The following is a 19,072-nucleotide window of genomic DNA, read 5'->3' on the forward strand; positions in this document are numbered from 1 at the left end:
CATGGCTGGGGGGGGGGGTCACTGGGGGTCCCCGACATGAGCAGCACTAGTGTGAGGCACGACCACCACAGTCTCCAAAGTAAAAGCCAATTTATTGTCATATAAAGTAAGAACGTAAAAGGTCCCTTAAACAAAACACTCCTCGGGAGATGGTGCCCCGGGGGCTCAGTCCGGTTCCCCCCCCACCCCTGTTCTCCAACATGGGGAGGGGGCAGAGGGCTGAGCCGAGGTTGTTTGTGCGTTGGGGCTGTGCTGGGGGTGTAGGCACTTGTGGAGGGTGTGGGCACCGCTCCCTACAGCCCCGTCCATAGGCACCGGGCACTGGAGGGATGGAGGGGGCCCGAGCCCTGCCAGCCCCAGATGTGTGGGGCAGGCGCTGCAGGAGGTGTTGGTGCAGCTTTGGTTGGTGCTCTCGGTGAATTAAGGCAGTTGAGCTTCAGTTGGTTTAAAAAAGGACAAAACCAGAGACGGGAGCCAAAGGAGCAGGCAACGGGCTGCCTTCACCCCACGGCTCCGCGTGGACCCTGCGTGCCCCATCCCAGATGCCAACCCCAGGAGCCCAATGGAGAGTGTCAGAAAGGGACATGTGGGGCCGAGGGGACGTTTGGGCTCCTGGCAGCGGCGCAGGGAGTGGGAGGAGGAGGAGGAGCAGCTGCCTCTGCCCCATCCCAGCGCTGTCACAGTGAGTGGTCGCAGCCGTGAGTCCTTGAGAGAGAGCGGAGCCGCAGGGGGGTGCACTGACCCAAAGCACCGACCCCGTGTGTCCTCAGACCCCCGTCAGCACCCACTGCCCTCAGCACAGGGCACAGCCCGGGGGTTCTGATCCCATTTTCACCTTAACACTTAGAGGGGGGGTCCCCGCTTCACCCCTGGTGCCCATCAGCAGCAATGGGGCGGCAGCTCCAGCCCAGGAGGTGGGAGCTGGATCCACTCCCCACCACCACATCCCCCCATCCCCATCTATCCACCCCACAGCCCTCACCCCTCACTGCCCCACAGCTCCAGGAACCTCCCCAGGGCAAACAGGAGGGGTTAAAACCTCAATGTCACTCACACCCCAGGGATGGCTACAAAGGAAATCAGTTCCATACCAAGTCCCAACATCCGGAGCGGTGCCGCGTGGTGGGGGCACACTCAGTTCTCCCTTCTCACATTGCCTGGAACCAAGAACTGGGACCCCATTATCACTCCCCAGCACGGCCGTGTCCTCTCGCTGCCCCCATTGGACACCACTCCCCAGGGCTGCCATGACGTCCCACCTCCCCCAGCCCCGCTCACACCACGGTGCTGATGGTGGACGACTCCTCCGAGTGCCGCTGTTTGCTGGGCAGCGATTTGAGGTACTCCAAGTGCCGCCGCGCGTCCTCCTGGTTCTGCCTGACGTAGTACACCAGGTAGGAGATCACCATGGCGAACCAGCCGAACATGGTGACCAGCATGGCAATGTCTGTGGTCTTTTTATACACGTTGCAGAAGTCCGTGTCGGCGATCACCTGCACGAAGGCTTTGCCCACGTGCTCCTCTTGCAGCGCCGAGTCGCAGACGATGCCGGTAGAGGATCCTGCCACCAGGTCCACGGCTCGGATCAGCTCCTGCAGGCGGCAGTCACACAGCCAGGGGTTGTTGGACAGGTTCACCTTGGCCTTCACGTTGCTCAGGACGTCTTTGCTGAGCGACACCAGCCTGTTGGAGGACAGGTCCAGAGAGCGCAGGTGGTCGGCCAGCCCGCGGAACGCCCCGCTCTCAATGGCTGCAATAGCGTTATGGGACAGGTCCAGCTCCAGCAGCAGCGGCAGGTCCCGGAAGGCATCGCGGGGCAGGAAAGGGATGCGGTTGGAGTCCAGGTAGAGCTTGTTGGTGTCGTTGGGGATGTCTTTGGGGACCTCTGTCAGCCGGGCGTTGCTGCAGCGGAAGGTCTTCAGCCCCTCCTCCTCCGAGGGGTAGCAGCCCCTGGGGAAGGCGGCGGCGTGCAGGCAGGACAGCAGCAGGACGCCCTGCACGAGCAGCCCCATGGCTGTGGGGCGCAGGACGCTCCGCTCCGCCGCTGCCGTGGTGCCGTGGTGCCGGTCCAGCTCCGTCACGCAGCCGCCGGCCCCTCGTCTCTCACCCGCGGTGCTTCGGGCTGCAGGAGGCACATCTGGAACGGGGACACCAAAGGCACAGCGTCAGGCTGAGGTGCCCAAGGGGAACTGCGCCCACCCGCTGCTCCCAACGGGATGGGGATGGGGGGCGGGCAGCGCGGTTTGCTGGTCCCCCCCACAACCAGCGGCAGCTCACGGGGCTCCTGCGCTGCGGGATTAGTTCCCGAGGGGCTGAGCCACCGCACGTCTCCTGTGCAGCAGCTGGGCTGTAACAAACGGCCACGGCTCGGGCTGAGCCGGAGGCGGGGGTGAGATCCCCGCCAAGGTCACCGGCAGTGCGAGCTGCCTGAAGCCAGCGCATCCTGCAGAGCTCCGGGAGAGCTGCAGGCACGGCCCAGGGGACAGCAGGCAGCCAGCAGGTTCCCCAGCAGCGAGGGGTCGATGGAGGCTGGATGCTGGCTCGGGGGATCCGCTCCCCAGAGCTGCCAGGGCTGATGTGGGCACGTGCCGTGTTTTCTATGGGGTGTCGGGTTGGAGGGTGCTGGGGCAGGAGGGTGGCTGTGCTGTGCCCTGCACGGTGCCACGCCGGCCCCAGGGCCAGCTGCCCACACCACCCCGTAACCATGGTCCCCATCCAGCCCTTTATTCCGGAGGGGAAAAACGTCAGCAGGAAAGAAACAAAAAACAGAAAAAGGAAATTCACAGGAGCTGAGCTCTTAGCGAGTTCCCAGGGTGGTGGCAGCAGATAAGGCCACGTCCGAGGGCACGAGCTGCTCAACCTTCCCCTGCACAGCTCCCACCGCGCTGAGGGGCAGCGGCGCAATCAAGGCAGGATGCAAAAACCCTGCGAGCATCCTACAATCAATGACAGGGGCATGGAAGGGCAGCCTGGCAGCACAGCTCCACTGTGACAGCCCTGCCCAGCACAGGCAGCCCCGGGGTGGAGGTGTCCCATGTCCTTCTCCCCACCTGTGGAGGCGGCTCTTTGGGGGCTGGGGTCCTGAGCTGCCCCCAGAGCCATCCCGGGGGCTGTTGGGGCTGTGGGGGGGGGGGGGGGGGGCTGCCGGGGCTGGGCTGGGGCACGGGCACAGCTCTGTCTGTTCTCTGCTCGGTGCCGTAACACGGTGCAGCTGCACCAAGACGCCCCAAGGTCGCGCCTGCACGGAGACGACCCCGAGAACCCCATTGCGGGCAGCCCCGAGAGGGGAACAGAGCTCAGAGCAGCCGGAGGGCACCGGCACCGCCAGCCCCACACCGGCACCATCAGCCCCACACCGGCACCATCAGCCCCACACCGGCACCGCCAGCCCCACACCGGCACCATCAGCCCCACACCGGCACTGCCGCGCGGACGGGAAACCATCCCCCCCAAGGCTGCCAGAAGTAACCCGAGGATTGAGCCCGGGACTGGGAACGGCTGAAACGGATCCAAATGAGCCGGGATCGGTGATCCGGGAAGGAACCGGGAGCTGAGGAACCCCCCCGGGGAGATGCGGTTCTCGAGGACCCCACGGGGGGGTCACGGGGCTCCTGCCGCGGCTCTCCGGACCACGCGCGGCACCGAGGGCAGCTCCTGCCCAGCCGTGAAGATGCCGGGGACGGCAGCGTTGGGGTCGGGGCTGTGCGAGCAGCAGGAGCCGCCGTGCACCTGGAACAGCCGGGGATGCCCGGGGTTCCCCCCGGCCCCGCTCCAGCTCCGGCTGCGCTCCGCACCGGGGGCGTTGCGGGCGAGGGAAGCCCCGGTAATTCCCCGGGGGAAGCTCAGCGCGGCGCTGCCGGGGACCCCCCCCCCCGACCCCGCCCGCCGCCTCCCGCCCTGCCCCTCCCGAAGCGGGAGAGTAACGGGGAGCACCGGGCTGCGGGTTCCCGGTGCGGACTCACCTGCCGTGCGCACCCCGCGGCGACGGAGCGGCCCCGCGCCCCGGGCCGGAGCGGCCGCGCCCCGCGCAGCGCGGCGGGCCCGGAGCCGGCGGCGGCGGCGGCGGCGGGGCCGGTGGGCGGGCTCCACCGGCCGGGCCTCCCCGGGGCTCCCCGCCCCCGGCCCGCCCCGCCGGGGGGGCTGCACGGCTCCTGGCACCCCCGCCTCGCCCCCGGCTCCCGTCCACCCCCGGTTCGTGTCGAGGCTGAGCCGCGGGACTCTTTCCTGGGGGGACACGGGGAGAACCCCGCCGGGAGCGTCCGGGACCCCCCAAGCTCGGGGCTCTGGGCGGTCACAACCAACGGAGCATTCGGGATTCCCGGGACCCCTTGTGGGAACGGCGCTGTCCGGAGCCGGGCTCTGCCTTCCCTCCGCTCCCCGCAGCCCGGGGCTGCCCCCGTTCCCCACCGCCCCAGAGAGAGCGGAATCGCTCCCCGGTTCTTCCCCCTCCGCCACGGAGCGTGACCCCCCCCTGCCCGCCGCCTCCCGTCGGCACCGGCATCGTTTACTCGGGGAAACCCGAGCCGCGGCGGGCAGCGAGGCGGGCGGAGCCCTGCGGGTACCGGTGCGGGTCCCCAGCCCTGCCGCGAGCCGCCCAGCCCGGGGTTCGGTGGACCGGCGAGTGGACCGGCACCGGGGCCGGCTCAGGACCATGGAGAGCGGCCGCCGTTACCGGGCTCCGGTGCTCCGGTCCGGGGCCGCCCCCAGCGGGCAGCTGGTACCGGGGCTCGTCCCTACGGCACACCGGGCTCCGGGGACGTGGGGCCGAAGGCCGTGCCCTTGCCGTGCTGCCAACAAGGACGTCGGTCCGCGGCTCTCCTTGGTGAGACCGTGCGCTGAGACTCCCCCGCTGCTCGGGGAGGATAAACGGGTTACGAGGCGCCTGGGCTGCGTCTCGGCCCCATTAGCAGAACACAACCTGACGGCAGCCGCCCCGAGCGCAGCACGGCTGGAGCCAGGCCCGGTGCGGGGCTGCCAGTGCGGGTCTGTGGGCCCAGAGGTCGACACACACCGTGTGGGTCCGCTCCCATCCGGTGCTGGCAGGAGGAAGATCCGTGTCCCCACCTGAGGCTGGAGCAGAGACCCACACTGTGCTGGGATGGGGCCGGGACTGAAGCTGGGGAAGCACTGGCTGCTCCCAGGCCCTCAGCCCATTCATCTCTCCCTGCTTGGCTGGAGAAGCCCCATTCACCCCAGCAGCGATGCCACAGGGTCTCCATCCTTCCCACACCACGCAGAGCCCAAAAACTCGAGGCTGCAGTGCAGCACAGCCCTGTGCAGACCCCTTCCCATCGCTGCAGCGGCACGGCTGGCTAAAATCAGCCAGCATCAGCTCCTCCCTGCCACCACGGCTCTATAGAGCCAGCATCGAGCCGGCAGTGGGGCCAGCAAACAGAAGGGGAGTGTGGATCCCACTGCACACTCCAAGCATTGGCCCTAATCCCCCCCCCCAAGGACAACTGCACCCCCAAACGCTGGGGTTCCCTGGGAGGGGGGGGATAAATGCAGGCTGGGGAGCCCAGGGAGAGGATGCCCGCCCTGCACTCCCACCAGCAGCGAGAGAAGCTGCTGCAGCATCACCGAGTGGGATTAATATTTATGGGCGTTTAAAAATAGCCGCCGCATTGTGCTTCCCCCTCACGTGCGGAGTCAGCGGGGTGTGGGGAAGCTGCTAAATTAGATGTCACCGCGCAGAGGGAGCTGCTCAGCCAGGCAGGAGAGGGGATAAAAATAGAGCTGCCGTGTGCGTGGCTCCCCTGCAAAGCAGGGCTGCTCCCGAGGGATCCCGCCTCCGCTACAGCATCCCTGCAGCACCGGGAGGATGCGGGTGGGTTTTCCAGGTCCCCACAAGGCCGAGGTCCTCCAGGAGCAGCCGGCAGGGGAAGCTGTGGCTGTGGGCAGGGAGATGCTGCTGTGTGATGCTCAGGATGCCCCGGTCCCACCCAGCAGCAGCGATGTGCCGGATCCATCCTCCGGCCCATGAGGGCGCACACGAGGCGCTCAGCTCTACGAGCAGCTGGTGGGGGGGGGGGGGTTGGGGGCTTCAGCACCGAACGACCCCAAAGCTGCCTGAAAAAGACCCCGCCGAGCGGCTCCGCCGTTCTGCACCCTCCGCTGCTCCCCGGCAGGAGCTGAGCGTGCACAAAGCCTGCACAGATGGCTGCACGTGGGGAGAGCAGCGATGGCTGCGCTGACAAAGGCCGGGGACAGATGGTACCCAACAATGCAGCCCCCGGCCCTCAGCCATGCATGGTGCAGTGCATGCACCGAGCTGCGGGGTCACTGAGCACAGATAGCACGGATAGCAGGGCTGCAGGTGCTGAGGTGACCGCATCCCTCCATGCACAAAATGCAGGGGATCCGAAATGCCGACAGCTGGAGCCGATATCCCGATATTCCCACCCAAAACTCCAATGAACCCCAAGAGCTAAAGCTGCTCAGCCAGCAGCACACAGTGCACTATGTCCAGTGGGTATAACTCAGTATAACTCTGCATCACTCTCTTCCCTGGTTAATCCGCAAATTAACTCCATTTCCATGTTACACCCGAACACCGCGCGGTGCTTCACGCATCACGGGCCGTTAATTATGGCTACAACAAGAGAAGCGAACCAACACCGGAGCAGAACACGCACAGCACCGACCCCAAAGGGCACAAGGACCCCCCGGCCGCCCCGCTGTACCGTCACGGCGCAGCGCTGCCCCGCACAGCTCCGCTCCCGCACCGCCCCCCTCCATCCCCGCACGGCGCTGCCGCACTACAGCTCCCGTGGTGCCGGGCGGCGGGGCGGGCCGTGCCGAGGTGTCCGCCGGGAGAACGGCGGAGATCCCGGGCCGAGCCGGGGCTGGAGGATCCGGGCCGGGCGGTGAGTGCGGGCCGGGTGCGGGACCGGCCGGTTGTGCGGGGCACGCGGTGCAGCTCCGCGCTGCGGGGCCGTCGGGGATGGGAGACGGGGAGGGTCGGGCGGTGGGAGCGGGGCTCGGTGGGCGCTGCGGGGCAGAGGGCCGAGCCGTGCCGTGCCGTGCCGAGCCGTTCCGTTCCGTTCCGTTCCGTGCTGTGCCGTGCTGTGCCGTGCCGTGTTGTGCCGTGCCGTGCTGTGCCGTGCCGTGCCGCTGTTGGGATGCGGCCAGGGCTTTGTGTGCAGCTCCGGGTCGCACCGAGCTCGTTCACTTGTAGCGCTTCCTTTGTGTGCGGAGTTTCCCACCCCGCGGCCGTTTCCCACCGCCGTCCGATCCCGGCCGTGTTTGCTGCCGTCTCCGATCCGCCCGTTCAAACGGCGTTGCCATCTTGCAAAGAAAGGCTTTGAAATACTCGTTCTCTCGGGAGTTGGGGATTTGCTGCTGCCAGAGATTGGGATCGCGGCTCCGGCCGTCGGATCAGAATCTCCTGCGTGGCTGGGAACGAGCAGATCGACCGAGATAAGCACCTGCCGCCCTCCCCATCTCTGCAGCGCTCTGATCAAGCCCCGAGCAGGAGCTGCGGAGCCAGCACAGCAACCGGGGTGATGTGTTTGTTGGGTGGCAGAACGGAGCAGGAGGAGGGGATGCTCCTTTGGGGGCAAAGCAGGAGGTGAGGGATGCACGGGCTGCTCTATGGGGGCTGCTGGTGTCAGTTGTGCCACAGGGCAGAACAGCAGCGGGACCCGTGTGTGTGTCAGTGTGAGCAGTGAGGAAAGGCCCCAATCCCCCATGGCAGGGCTCTGCTCACATCCAGCTGTGCTCAGCACAGACGTCAGCACGGCGCTGACCTTCACCCTCAGCCTGGGGGAACGTTGCCCTGCCAGGACCCAACACTGCACAGCTGGGAAGTTGCAGCTCAGAGCAGTGCAGCTCCTGGACGTCCTCCTGCTTTTGTGGTTGGCTTTGGGGTTTCTTTCTGTCTGCAGGTGAATAAATCCCCAGTGTAAAATCAGAGAGCAAACGAGGAGGGATCTGGGCTGGGGGCGGGGAGCTGTGCATGGGAGCTGTGTTTGTTTGGGAGCTGTGTTTGGGAGCTTGCTCTCAGCCGGGCTTGTGCAATAACGTGCAAAGCTCAGTGTGCAATCTGAAGTGAGCAAAGAGCTCAGGCCAGGGCTGCAAACACGAGTCTGGAAATGGAAAAAGATTCAACAAGGAAAGGCTTTTTGAAGCTGGAAAAGGCCAAATTGGAAGAACACAAAGTGTTATCGCGTGGCCTAATGCTTGACCTCCCCACTGCTCTCTTGCAAGAACAAATTAACCTCCTGTGCTGTATTAATGAGAGCTTCACCACCCCAATCACTGCAGTGAGTGAGGAAACTGAGGCAGAGGAGAATTGCTTCACATTCAGCTTTGCCCTTTGCCACCCCACTGCAGTGCACAGCTGCCCTGCTTGGCAGACAGCAGCACGGAGCAGTTGCTCATTGGTTTTTAGTGCCATTAGAGCCATGGTTCATCCCAGACAGAAGCTGCACTTTATCCCACATCAGCTCTGTGTTCCTGCATTGCTCTGAACTTCCATTGCACACTTCACCCCACGTTTGGTCCCCATTCTCTGCAGGGATCCTTCATGCATTTGGGGTCCATCCATTAGCTCTCCTTTGAGTGTTCTCTAGACTAAACAAAGCCGTTTCCTCCGGCGTGGCCTTGCAGGTCATGTTTTTCCTACACCTCTGCTCATTCTCACAGCTCTGCCCTGGACTCCCTCCAGCAGAACTGGACATTACTCCAGCTGAGGCCTCACCAATATCTGGGAGGATTATTTCTCCTGTCTGGCAGGCAGCTCTCCTGTTTACGCATTCCACAGCGGTGGTTGCTTTTCTTCCTTCCCTTTTTCCCTTTCCCCCCATAGTGGGACATCTTCACCTCCTCTTACACTTCAGCACAACCCCCATGTTTCCTTCTGAGAGCCATTCAGGGCTGTGGCCACACTGAGGATGGAGCTGCTCTCCCAGCACTGACCTCCAGCTCCAATCCTGCCCCCCTGCCAGGCTGCTTTGTACCCAGAGCTGACAGCCACTAACCCAACAACCTGCAGATCCAGAGGCTCTTTCCTCCTAAACACAAACCTATTCCAGACCTGAAGCTCCCTGAGTGGCAGTAGAGACATGGGAGCATCCATCAGCTCAGCAGTGAGCATCCCAGAGCTGCACACGTGCTGTGTGAGTGAGCAGCAGGCAGGCTCAGAGCACAGCAGCTGCTGAAACAAACCAGGCCCAGCACTTAGAAAGGGAACTCGGAGTAGCTGGCAGGAACATCCAGAGCATAATGTCAGATCTGGCGTGGACTCGCCTCCTGAGACCAAGAGCTGGACAGAACAGCAGCTTGCTTTGGTTTTCAGCTGTGGAAAGCAAAGCAGCAAAAGCACGAGGCTGAACATCAGGGAGAAGTCATTGCTTTGGGATCTGCTGTGCAAGGGACAGGCTGTATTATTTCCTTGGGAAACAGGCTGAGTGTTTTATGCAAGACCTTCCCTGATCTCTGTGCAAAGATATCCTGCATTACAGCAGCTCTTTCCTGTAATCCCTGATCATTGGTAAGACAGCTCTCAGCTCCCCAGTAAGCTGTGAAACATGGATGAAAACAGTGACCTGAGCACGGACCTGCCTCTGGTTTTGTTTCAGAGGGGTGAAAACAAGAGCCAATATGAACGTGGGAACAGCACACAGCGAGGTGAACCCCAACACCCGCGTGATGAACAGCCGGGGCATCTGGCTGTCCTACATCCTTGGCATTGGGCTGCTGCACGTCGTGCTCCTGAGCATCCCCTTCTTCAGCGTCCCCGTGGTTTGGACTCTTACCAACATCATTCACAACATGGTAAGCCAACCCCAGCTCAAAGAGGCAAAATACTTTGGAGCTGTGGCCATCAATTTCGTGTCCTTTATGTTAACATCTGAGAGCATTGCAGTGGTGAATCCATCCTTGGGATTGCTTGTCTTATCTCCAGTGATATAAAAATACATGAACACATAAACCCAGAGCTATGACTGCTGGGGGCTGAGTGCAGCACAGCCGCCTGCATTTCACCCAGCTCCTTGCCCTGCTCAACCTTTGGCCTTGGGAACAGAGGGGAGCTGAGGGCAGCGAGGGCTGTGTGTTAAAGACATGTCTGAGCCCAACATTGCTTATCTATAAGACAGCAACGCATCCTTTCTGCCTTTTAGACAGCACTGAGCATTGCTGCTGCACAGTGCAATAATCCCGAGTGCTGTAATCTCACAGCTCCCTTTGCTTACAGCCCAGACAGGCGTTGCTCTTAGCAGCCAAGGCAGAGCCAGCTCAGCTTCCTGTGGCTGCTTTGGGTTCACAGCGCTGGTGATGCATCCCTCTAGCGGAGCAAAGTGCTGCTGCAATCTTACACAGCCCCTCATTACTCTGCTCCCCTGTCTGAAGCTGAACCATTGCTGGGGGGGGGGGCTGTAACACCACTCACATCTCACCCTGCATTTGTGTTCTCTGCAGAGCATGTACATCTTCCTACACACGGTGAAAGGAACCCCTTTTGAGACGCCAGACCAGGGCAAGGCGAGGCTGCTCACGCACTGGGAGCAGATTGACTATGGCGTGCAGTTCACAGCATCCCGCAAGTTCCTGACCATCATGCCCATCGTGCTGTGAGTGCTGCAGGGGAGCAAAGCAAGCGGGAGGCAGAGCACACGGCGTGCTGTCATTCAGTGTCTCTTTGCATTCTCTCTTTCTCTGCAGGTATTTTCTAACCAGCTTTTACACCAAGTACGACCGGATACACTTCGTCATCAACACCATCTCCCTGATGAGCGTCCTGATCCCCAAACTGCCTCAGTTCCATGGAGTGCGGATCTTTGGGATCAACAAGTACTGAAGCAGATGGAGGAGCAGTGGAGCTCATGGAGGTTCCTCCTCCCTGCTCCCGTCCCCCCCCTGCCCACACACACTGGGATAGTTTCACAGCAGCTGTTTTAAACGCAGTACCCAATAGACATACACCGCATGCTGGATCCTCATGCCCAATAAACCTAAAGAAGCTCCAGAGTAGAGTTTAGCCAGGAGCAGGATGCTGGGCTTCTTTTATTCCAGCATCATCATTAGATGCAGATACACCGAGACTCCAAGGTACAACGAGGATGAATCGTGGGAAGGTTTTCATCTATCCCAGATGCGATGAGAACAGGGGTGAGGGGGAAAGCTTTTAGTGCTGGTACTATTGCTGTGGTAAATGCACTTTAACATTACTTCCCTTTCTGAAGCTTTGGTGCTTTAAAGCGATCCGCGGGGAAATGGAAAGGGACGCAGCCAAACTCTCCCATTATTTGATGGTTTCGGGTTTTGGTTCCATTTCTTGGGCAGAGGAAGAGAAGGGAGGGGAACAGAATGACACAGTTTGATGTCGAAAGCTTTTATGGCACCGAGGAAGGAAGCTGTTCTACTCAAAGCAGTAGAGGAAAGAAGAAACAGGCTGCGCTTTGAGACGACTGTCTGCTCCCTTCGGAACCATCCATCTGGGTCAGGGGAAGGTCCCAACTTGCAGCTGTTACTTCCAGCTTGGGTAACTTTGCCTCCCAACCCAAACTGCTCAGCTTGGGGATGAAGGGCTGAGGTGCAGCTCATTATAACGACTGAGGTGCCTGGGAGGAACCAAAGACTGATGGATTCAGACCATGTGAGAGCTGAACGGCTGCTTGAGAGCTGGGTGGCAGCGATTTGAGTTCTCCTCCTCCATCCATCCCCTCGGTCTCCTCAGCCCACGTAGCTGTTAATGAGATCTGCCAGCTCTCCAATGAACTCGGCATGAAAACCTCCACGAAGCACCGCAGACCCCCAGGGCTGATGGCTGCCAATGGGGAGGGAGCAGAGCAGCACCGAGGAGCAGCACCAGCAGCACTGACCTGCCCCAGAGAAGGGTGCTCAGGTCACCAAAGACAACAGATGGTTTTGTATAGGAATAAACTCAAGCCTTCATCCCCCTCCAACCACCGCTGGAACAAGGGAGGGTTGTGGGGCTGCAGGTTTGGGTTTCCTGGCTGAGATGCTTTTTTCTTGCAGGTTTTGTGCTGGATGAAATGTGGTTTTGCTGATGCTTTCCCTTCCACCAGCCTGCATTCTTTTGTTGTTGTCTCAGTGCTTACGTTGTCTCACGTTGGCAATGGTGAAGGCATTTTAAATGTGCTGGGTTTGTTCTTAATTAGCCAAGTCTGGCTTGAGAAGTCAAAGTGGATATTGAGTTCTGTATGAGGGTCTGGGCATAGGGCATAGAGAAGCTCCAAGATCTACTATATAAGATCTGGTAGTACTCCATGCATAGTATTAGGCTTTATTTCTATCCCGTACTTAGCAGGCTGCTGCAGTGAAGGGAGAAAACAGTTAACGTAGCTCAGAGCCATGCTGGGATGCATGGGGTCATTATTTAACAGTTGTTGAGCAATGGGAATGTTTTAAGTGCAAAGGAAGCCTTGAAGAAGGTGGAAGAAGAGCCGGGTTGGGATTTGAGCGCTGATCTCCAGTGAGAGTTTGGCAGAAGTTTGGGGTACCCGACAGGGTGGGGGTTAAACCACCACGACACAAGTGCTGCTGCTTGAGTTACGGTACTACAGACCCTAAAGCTGACGAACTCTTTAAGCTACCAGACAATGACTTTGGGGGGGGGGGGGAATACTTCATTTTCTTTCTTTTTTCTTCATAACAAACCTATTTTGTTCATCAGTGCTTTGGAAATTAGGAAGGGATGAACAGCACCAGGGCCTGGGATGCTCACGGACACAGGGCAGCCCAGCAGGTCTGAATGTCTGACAGCACATGAACCCATACCCCAGTGGTAAACCTCCAGGAGAAGAGACACTACTCCTTTAGGCATGATATGAAAGGGGGAAATAAAAGCTTTCTTGCAGCAAAAGTAGTTGTTATATTGAGGGTGCTTTGGCTTTTAACCTCGACTCCCATCCATAGGATGTATTGAGTGTACAAGTTACCCCAGCTCAGAGCAGTTTTGGGGCTCAGCTCAGTGTTGCTGCTGGGGTTTGGAGCCTGCATTATTTGTGCTGTTGGCTGACACGACGGACACCTGATTCTGTTCTGCTCCATGAAAGAGCATCAATAAAACAACATGGACTGGAATTACAGACTTCTGGCAAAGGCAGGTTTTCAAGCCCTGAGTCCAGAAGTTCTCATGGGACAAAGCCTTCATTATGATGGTAAACTTTCCCCACTTTGTTTAGCTGGAGTGGTTAACATAGAATTACACAGGTGTCCCCATTGGGGTTACATGGCAGATAGTACTGGCCCTTGATAAAGTGGGCAGCAGTTGTGTTACCATGATGGATGCATTGCTGTTTCTTACTGGGACTTCCATGTCTCTACCATTGAGTGGCATATATTTTAAGCATGCAGGCCTTTGCATTGCCTCGTCCTCCTTGGATCAATCTCAGCTCCATTAGTTTGGTGGGGCTGGTTTTGTTTGAACACAACGTTCTGCCATCGGACGGAGTTTTAGGGTTTGGGTTTGCTTTGTTGGTTTCTTTCTTCCAGCAGCCCTTCCTTTTTGCTGTGGATGCTGAAGTCTCGTGTAGGGAACTTTCTAAAACAAAGTGTGAATATTTTTATTACTCCTTTGTAAAGCCTTCTAAGAGAAACTAATAAAGTGAGTATTCATGTAATAACCAGCCTTCAGCTCCTTGCATTCCCACATGGGCACTTCTGCTCATTGATGCTCACTGTGGCCGCAGCCCAACCAGGATGTGGCAGAGCTGGAACCTCATGGACTGCAGAGCTGGAGGGGCCAGAAGGGACCCCCCCAGTCCAACTCCAACCCCCAGCTGAGCATCACAGAATTGCTCAGGTTGCAAAAGACCTCCAAGGTCATCAAATCCAACCACAACCCAACCGTGCTACGTTAACCAGCACGCCCTGCTCCTCATCCCTGCATAACTGCCAAACAACCACAACAGAAGCAAAGTCCTACAGCCCAGGAACAAGGTACACAGGGATCGAGTGCAAAGTGCCCACAGCTGCTGGAACAGCACGACAGCAGAAGTGACGGCGAGAAAAGTTCAGGGCTGGGGTTATATCAGTTCTTCTTTCCTTATCGGGCAGGCAGTTCCGGGCTGGCAGGAGGCTCACATAGCAAAGCCAGTAAGTACAGGAGGCAGTGCAAGCATTGCAAGCACTGCAGGCATTGCAAGCACTGCAAGCATTGCAAGCATTGCAAGCATTGCAAGCACTGCAGGCACCGCAACCAGCTGGTCCCACTCCTGCAGCACAGAGCCCCACATCCCCCCACAGGCTCCAGGTAAGAGCTGCCCCACGGATGGGGGGAGGGCTGCCCCACTCTGCCACCCCACTCTTCTCTCCCACTGTCCAAAGTCCCTCCCCAGCTCCTCCTGGGACTTGAGAACTTTGAGACTTAAGGCTGAGTGCTCCCACAGCCCAAAGTCCCCCATTATCTGAATCAGAGCTGGAGCACAGACCCACGGTTCCCCTCTCCACCCATTCCCTTCTCTTCTCTCCTTCCTCCCCCATTTTGTCTTTCTTTCTCCTCATAAAGTTAAGCAACCGAGGTTTATTTCAACTTCCTATAAAGTCACAGTTTATCCTCACAGCTCTGACAGACAGAACTTTGAGAGTGCCAATACTTTTACAGTCAGCTTTAATGAGAACCGGTTACGTCTGCATTTGGATCCGAGTGTCCTTAATGGAACCAAGAGGGTTTGTGAATCCGGTCACCCTCCCCGGGCAGGACGTGACAATGTGCTCCTTTAGGGAGGGAGGAGAGCAAACTGTTGGTGTTGAATGGGATCCATTCCTTCAGAGCACGACACAGTGAGGCAGCAGCACACAGAAGGCACAGCACAGCACAGCACAGCACAGCACAGCACAGCACAGCACAGCACATCTTCCTCCTTAGTTAAAGGAAGCTGCTTTGCTCGTAAATCAAAGCTTATCTCACTTCTACTGACGTGTCACTGAAGGCCAATAAGCAGAACCAAAGTTCTACTTGGAGAACTAATAATGCAACAGCAGTTCCCATCCGCCCCATAGGGATGCAGGGAGAGGAGTGGGGATGTTGGGGTCTGGGGGGGGTTGGTGTCCATTAATCCCTCCCCAAAATGCTGAGGAACATTCTGGCACAGAACGAGTGCTCCTCCTTCCTCAGCCCATCACCTCCATCACTTTCGCTTCCTTAAAGACTTTGACCAAATCGTTTTCCCAACATTTGGTTTCAAAACAACAGAGCTCTGCCGGGCACCAACACGGGGAGAAATGCAGAAGCACAACGAAGCAACAACATCAGAACAGCAAGAGGTTGCTCAAGATCTGCTTTCTTGAAGCCTCTATGAGATCAATGCATTCATTAAAGCACTGGGGATCCCAGCAGGTGGTTAAACAGTCGTGCCCAGCTCAGGTTGCTGCTCTATGTGATGGTGCACATGACCAATAAAGGGTCTGCTGGAAGAGCAGCCATGGGCTCCAACTGCAAAGCTCCATCCCCACATGGGGATGAGCCTGAATAAGGCTAATTAGCAAGACATAGCTGCTAGCAGGACCTCTCCATGTGCCTTCTGAGAGTAACCTCATGCAAGTTGTATTCTTTGGTTGGGGGGGGGTTGTTATCCTCCAGTATTGGAAGATATTTTGTTGTCACTTCCTACTCATATCCTCATCCTGTGCATCTTCTCCCCTAAGGCTGTGAATCCATAAAGCTGCTGCAGAATGTTTAAAAAGATCACCCAAAAAGTGGCAAAGCAAATGGATCCCACGGGAGATCTGGTTCCTGTCCACAGCATCTCGGATCAAGACCATTTCAGGCTCCTGTGCCTGGTTCGAAGGAAAAGGAAAACCAGATTCCATCCATTTCCCTCGTACAGACGGACAGAATACAGGTTCCATGATGTGCTGCTGCCTGGACAGGAGGAGAATTGTGCTGGTAAAGCCCATGTTTATCATTCTGCATCACCCTGCTTTCTCTCTGTGGCCAACTGAGGGCTCATGGCTGTCCTTGTAATCACCCTTGCAGTAACATGGGGCTCCATTGCAGAGTCCCTCCTTCCCAGCACAGACAGCCACGGCCCACGGGAGTTCACAACCACGGGAAGCATCAGAGACAGAGTGGATGGGACCCTGAGCATCCCCATTGACCCTGCAGAAGTAGAACTGGGAGGAGCTGCCTCAACGTCCAAGCAGTGGCACATCAAGCTGGAAAAGAAGCACATCCTGGTACCCAAACTTGAGGCACTGAAAGAAGAAAGGTAAGGAACACACAAAGGCAGACTGTACCCCCCAGTTTACACCTCTCCATCACACACACGGTGGTTTTCCAACAGCCAAAGCCAAAATCAAAGCCAACAGGCCGTGCATTGCTGTAACCACACACACTTTATCACCTCTCATCCCAACCCTCAGACCCATTGCACAGCCCTGTACTGCTGGCAGCTTTGCATTCAGGAAGCAGAACGCCTCCATGCAGATCATCCACAGCTCCTCGTGGGCCCCCTCAGGAATTACAGCCTGTTTCTGAACCCCATTTTTCCCCTTCCAGACCCCCCCGCTGCAGCATTTCCATGCTGTAGAACACAAGGAACACAACCACGAGGCTGCAGCTCTAAGCAGGTTACGCTGCTGCGACACAACCCATGTTTGATGTGACGTGTTCAGCAGGTTCTGCATCCCTCCTCTCCTTTAGGAAGATCAACACGAAGCACACCTTCATTGAGCAGCTCAGGAAGGCGAGACAGAACTTATATGTCATTCATGAGACCATCGAGACCTCAGAGGAGGCCAGATATGAGGAATCCACGGAGGCGGAGGCCAAGTTCATGGCTCAGCTTTATGCCAAGTTCTCTGCTAAGGTTTGCCTTCTCCTCAACTCAAGATCCCATCCTCCCCAACCCTGCACCTCACTCAGCCCAGTAATGGGTTTCTCACTGACCAGGGCACCACTGGGAGCAAACAGAGCATCACCATACCCAGGGGCTGCACGTTGGCCTTCAGAGCCATACAGCTGACCATTGAGGATGCAGCGTGGGGTAAGAGACACAGAAACCCCCAAATCCTCCAGCCAGGAAACACTGCAGCAGAGCAGAGGGGTTCTTTGATGTGCTGAGCTCGTCTGCAAACACAGATCTGTGATAGAAGCAGTTTGAATCTGCACGTGCCTTAATGCATCCTTTGGTCAACCCAGAGCTGACCCAAAGCTCAGGGCAGAACCTGAACCTCCAGCCCAGAACCAGCACCAAGTGTTTCCTAAGCCAGCAATTCCATCTCTATTTGTTACAGGTCTCAACCATCTCCCAGAGCACAAGCAACCAACGTTTGTAGCTGATGGTAAGTGCTGTATTATAGTACTTCCATTTGCAATGCTGGTATCCCATTTGGGAAGGACGGGATCTTTTGGGACACACACAAAGCCCCAAAGCAGTGCTGGCTGCTGATTGCTGCCTACAAGCTGAGCCACAACCATCCAACCCAAAGCTGAGCATTCTTTGCTTTGGTGATATTCAAAGTGTTTCAGGTTCTAAAGATGGGGCTGGCATTGAACTCACTGCACAATTGCCTTGGTTAAATGTGGGATATTTGGGCACCTGCAGGTTCTGCACACAGAGAAGTTGAGGCACTGGAGAAAGAAGTGAAGGAGAAGTGTGGTGTTCTGTCCCAGCTGGACGATGAGCTGAACGTCATCGTTGTAAAGTCCATCAAAGCTGTGATGAGAGACAGGAACCTCCTGGAGGAGCTGACCGAGAAGGCAAGGGGGGGTTCTAAGTTATCTGTTTCTAAGTGTTATCTGTTATCACATCAGCAGGTGCTTTGTGCAGGCAGCTGTGGCACAGCTCACCACATTCACCTGGCCTTTATCACCACCCACAGTCACAGAGATGTTGGGATTCTCCACCCATTTGGTTCTGTATCACAATAAAACCCTTTGTGGGACCTTCCATAAGCCCTGAGGGTTCCTCCCCTTTCCCTCACAGATGGAAACCATCCTGGATGACCCTGAGAACTGCGAGCTGACAACACAGAGCCCAGACTTAGCAGCCCTGCTCAGCACACTTAAGGCTTCTGCACGTTGTGACCTCCTCGGCCTGACAGAAGCCATCTCCTACACCCTGGATGCCTTCAATGGTAAGGGCTGCAGGCACAGGGCAATGCTTTCACTCATCCCCCAGGGGTGCCATGCAATGCATGCAGTTTGAAGTGCCCAAAGCACTGCTGAGCACGCAGGCATCCAATGCAGGACGGTCCCTATTCTCACCTCTCCCATTGCTGCCTTCGTGGCACAAATCTTTCCATTCTGCAGAGCTAACGGAGGCTCAGCTGCTGCTATTGCTGGAGTCTTGGGATGAGAAGATTGTGCCCCAACAGCTTAAAGTGGTGAGGAAATACACGGCTTGGCTCAAAGCAAAGCGTGGTACCAGCAAAGCAACCTCCCTATGATGGGAAGGGCTCTGTCTGCAGGTGGCAGATACAGCATGGTGTAATCGTGCTGCTTTCTGTTGTTGCAAAGGTGAGGAGCATCCTGCAGCAGAACAGGGAGAGCAGCAATGCAGCCGGTTTGCTCTCATCCTTCAGCGAGCAGCAGCAGCAGCATCTGACAGCGGCCGAGCTGGAGCTGAGCGGGGTGCAACTGCAGGGGAACTGCAAAGAGCTGAGCTTCCCATCCCTTGCAGCTCTATATGCAGCCCTGCATGCGCTGCACTGCCTGCACTGCACTGCCCCATAGGGGCCGGGGGTGCTCCTGATTGCAAGGTGATTAAAAGGCGATTAAAAAGCAATTGTGCCGAGTTGATTCGCGTTGCACGCACAGCACGGCGGGGTGTTGGTTGGTTGGTTGGTTGGTTGGTTGATTTAAGAGCTTCGTGATGCTTTTCTCACTCATTTCCAAGGAGGCTTAAAGGAGCGGAACCAGCAGAGTGCAGAGCTGGGTGCCAGCACTGCTTGTGTCCCTATATGTCTCTTTTTGTCCCTATTGAAGTCCCTGTATGTCCCTATATGTCCCTATTTGAGTCCCTATTTGTCCCTATATATCCCTATATGTCCCTATTTGAGTCTCTATTTGTCCCTATATGTCTCTATTTGTCCCTATTGAAGTCCCTGTATGTCCCCATATGTCCCTATTTGAGTCTCTATGTGTCCCTATGTGTCCCTA

The 19,072-nt window shown here is 57.6% G+C and overlaps 3 protein-coding genes across 5 annotated transcripts; 2 read left to right on the forward strand and 1 right to left on the reverse strand.

Moving 5' to 3' along the window:
- Positions 1–73: 73 nt before the first annotated feature.
- LRRC3C (leucine rich repeat containing 3C) lies at positions 74–4,017 on the reverse strand. The gene is made up of 2 exons (XM_032440916.1): positions 3,963–4,017; positions 74–2,137 (listed from the first exon to the last, which is right to left on the reverse strand). Exon 2 carries the CDS (start codon positions 2,010–2,012, stop codon positions 1,275–1,277), a length of 738 nt encoding a protein of 245 aa, XP_032296807.1. The 5' UTR covers positions 2,013–2,137; positions 3,963–4,017; the 3' UTR covers positions 74–1,274.
- Positions 4,018–6,745: 2,728 nt separating this feature from the next.
- Positions 6,746–13,589, forward strand: ORMDL3 (ORMDL sphingolipid biosynthesis regulator 3). Of its 2 annotated transcripts, none has more exons than XM_015885895.2 (4): positions 6,746–6,866; positions 9,582–9,777; positions 10,423–10,574; positions 10,666–13,589. In XM_015885895.2, exons 2-4 carry the CDS (start codon positions 9,604–9,606, stop codon positions 10,799–10,801), a joined length of 462 nt encoding a protein of 153 aa, XP_015741381.1. In that variant the 5' UTR covers positions 6,746–6,866; positions 9,582–9,603; the 3' UTR covers positions 10,802–13,589. The 2 variants fall into 2 exon arrangements, with proteins under 2 accessions (XP_015741381.1, XP_032296776.1); XM_032440885.1 differs by lacking the exon at positions 6,746–6,866 and adding an exon at positions 7,103–7,570.
- A 432-nt stretch (positions 13,590–14,021) lies between these two features.
- Positions 14,022–18,698, forward strand: GSDMA (gasdermin A). Of its 2 annotated transcripts, none has more exons than XM_015885982.2 (10): positions 14,022–14,221; positions 15,616–15,856; positions 15,968–16,178; positions 16,613–16,778; positions 16,862–16,955; positions 17,206–17,253; positions 17,517–17,671; positions 17,898–18,048; positions 18,224–18,297; positions 18,431–18,698. In XM_015885982.2, the coding sequence occupies exons 2-10, from the start codon at positions 15,643–15,645 to the stop codon at positions 18,644–18,646; spliced, it is 1,329 nt and encodes a 442-aa protein (XP_015741468.1). In that variant the 5' UTR covers positions 14,022–14,221; positions 15,616–15,642; the 3' UTR covers positions 18,647–18,698. The 2 variants fall into 2 exon arrangements, with proteins under 2 accessions (XP_015741468.1, XP_015741467.1); XM_015885981.2 differs by having other exon boundaries at positions 14,023–14,221; positions 15,947–16,178.
- Positions 18,699–19,072: the final 374 nt, after the last annotated feature.

Source organism: Coturnix japonica, chromosome 27, assembly GCF_001577835.2.
Source record: "Coturnix japonica isolate 7356 chromosome 27, Coturnix japonica 2.1, whole genome shotgun sequence".
Lineage (NCBI taxonomy): Eukaryota > Metazoa > Chordata > Aves > Galliformes > Phasianidae > Coturnix > Coturnix japonica.